Consider the following 2,331-nt stretch of genomic DNA (forward strand, 5'->3'; position numbering starts at 1 on the left):
CTCTGCTTTCATTGTTTTCGTTAGGTGAATGCTGTCTGCTGTAATGACAAAAAAGAAACATAAAAGCGAGCACCAAACCCAGATAAATAACAATGCAAAACCTTAAAATTAAGCAAAATACTGAATCATAAAAAAACCTACCATTCTAAAGGTGCATGCGGAGCCGTTTGGTTACGAAGGATAAGGAAACATAAATGATTGAGAGCGGCAGCCGAGGGAGGAAAAAGAAAAACTAGAAAAGAGAAAAAAGAGAAAGCCACCCCGGATTGCTTTTTTATTAAACTTGACACAGTTATTCTGATTTAAAGGCAAAAGTTTGAATATATTATGAAATTTACACGTTTTACAATAACAAACAATGATGGCAAACCGCTACTGAATTCATTTACTTTTATTAAAATTGGATCCACCCCCATTCAATATGAAACCAGAGTTTTGGTACGATTCAATTCAATAGTTAGCAACTGATATTAAAGAAATAGTGGGTTAATCTGTAGTGCCTTGAAAAGCTTAATGAAGTGGACGACCAAAGGCCTTCCCCAGAGTTTCCGTGGTCTCCCACTTTTTTTTTTTTTTTTTTGTTTTCTTCTGAAACCATCGCCATTTTTCTTTTTAATTAAGATGCTTAGCGGTTCTACAGTAATTCCACCATTAACATCCTCCTATTATTTATCATATCTAAGCTAATTAACTTTTGGCCCCACGAATTTATGAAAAACTTTCACTTTTGTCCTTTATAAAAAGCAAAACAAAGCAGAGAGAGCATGCATATTTTGGACCAAATATTTACCCAACTACTTCAACTGATTCTCTTCTTACCCTTTTCCTTTAGCTCCTGAACTGTCAAAAATGTAGGACCAAATTTGATAAAGAAAGTGAAAGTATAAAATTAAGATGCTTAGCTATAGAGTTTGGTCTCTTCCTTTCCTTTGTTTGACCATTGCTGCTTCTGATAATTGACGGGGATACGCTTTGTATTTGATATTTCTTTATCAAAGCGCAACGATTTTTCCCGCGTCTTCATACGGGGCCTGCCCCAAAGGATCAAAGAGATTGGTTTATTAATTATTATGTATATTTATTTGACCTAGAATTTTTACCAGAAATGAAAAGAACATGTGTTTCCGTGTATGAATTCGCTGGGCCACTGCTACTGCACATTATAAACTTTATAATACAAATTGTAATGCGGCTACCTAGCCTGTGGTGAGATCTCTTTAATAAATTTCTTTTTCCTTTTTATATTTCAGTGGTTGGATTGATTGGAAGCTCTAAAGAAGGATCCCACCGACGATTATATTATCTTTCTCCATATATATATATACACATTTCTTCATTACTTTCCCTCCCTCTAAAGAGAAGAGAGTTACTATCTTGGTAGCTATGGGAAACTGTTTATTCGGAGGGTTTGGAGAAGTTGAAGGAGTAATTAAAGTTATAACTTCCACTGGTGGCATCATGGAGTTTTATCCACCAATTACTGCAGCTTGTATCACTGATGAGTTTCCAGGCCACGCCATCTTTCCAAGCCATGATCTTTTCTGGAAACAACTCTCTCATCATGAAGACCTCTTACCAGGAAAATCTTACTATTTACTTCCACTGAATGAGACCACAGTCACAGACCCTGGTGGCCAAATCGTCCGAGAAGGCCATGTGAGATCAAACAGCATACCCACATCACTTGTTTCTTCTTACAGAATGTCTTGTGATTATCATGGGACGTTAAAGAGGTCATACACAGAAGTTTTCTCCAAGTATAATACAAGTAGTGGGTTTTGGAAAGTGAAGCTTGTGATCAGTCCACAACAGTTGTTGGAGATATTGTCACAAGAGGGTCGCACACAAGAGTTGATTGAGAGTGTGAGAACAGTTGCTAAGTGTGGAAATGGGGTCTCATCAATAGCATCTTCTGTAGCGTTTTCAGATCAATGGAGCCTCTCCAGCAGCAGCAGAAATGCTTCATCTAAGAAAGATTATTTGTTAGAAATTTAGTGAATTTAATTTGCAGTTTTCCCATGTTTTGATATATAATTAGTCAATGTTCTTAGCATTAAAAAAAAGAGGAAAAATGATTAATATTATTACTCTTATTGTATATGTTGTTATATCTTTTAGCAAATCTTGTGTAGCATGAGTTACTGTATTGTCGGTTGTTCATTGTTTGTGTTTGGCAATATGATGAAATCTGAAGGTTGGGGAAGCAGGATTTACAAATTGTCATTAATTTTTGCATATTTTTTCTAAAAAAAAAAACCACACCAAGATCCAGCAACTTTTTTCAAACCAAAATGAGTCCCTTCAACCACCCAAAACACACAGCATGTCTAG

General features: G+C 35.9%; 1 protein-coding gene across 1 annotated transcript; it reads left to right on the forward strand.

The window, feature by feature from the left end:
• Window positions 1–1,203: 1,203 nt before the first annotated feature.
• On the forward strand, window positions 1,204–2,104 carry LOC116117247. The gene has a single exon (XM_031403283.1). The coding sequence runs from the start codon at window positions 1,384–1,386 to the stop codon at window positions 1,993–1,995; it is 612 nt and encodes a 203-aa protein (XP_031259143.1). The 5' UTR covers window positions 1,204–1,383; the 3' UTR covers window positions 1,996–2,104.
• Window positions 2,105–2,331: the final 227 nt, after the last annotated feature.

The sequence above is a fragment of the Pistacia vera genome, unplaced genomic scaffold (assembly GCF_008641045.1).
Source record: "Pistacia vera cultivar Batoury unplaced genomic scaffold, PisVer_v2 Contig800, whole genome shotgun sequence".
Taxonomy (NCBI): Eukaryota; Viridiplantae; Streptophyta; class Magnoliopsida; order Sapindales; family Anacardiaceae; genus Pistacia; species Pistacia vera.

Bases quoted from the DNA above. Each gene is read 5' to 3' on its own strand.
- LOC116117247 (XM_031403283.1), top strand. From the start codon at position 1,384: ATGGGAAACTGTTTATTCGGAGGGTTTGGAGAAGTTGAAGGAGTAATT.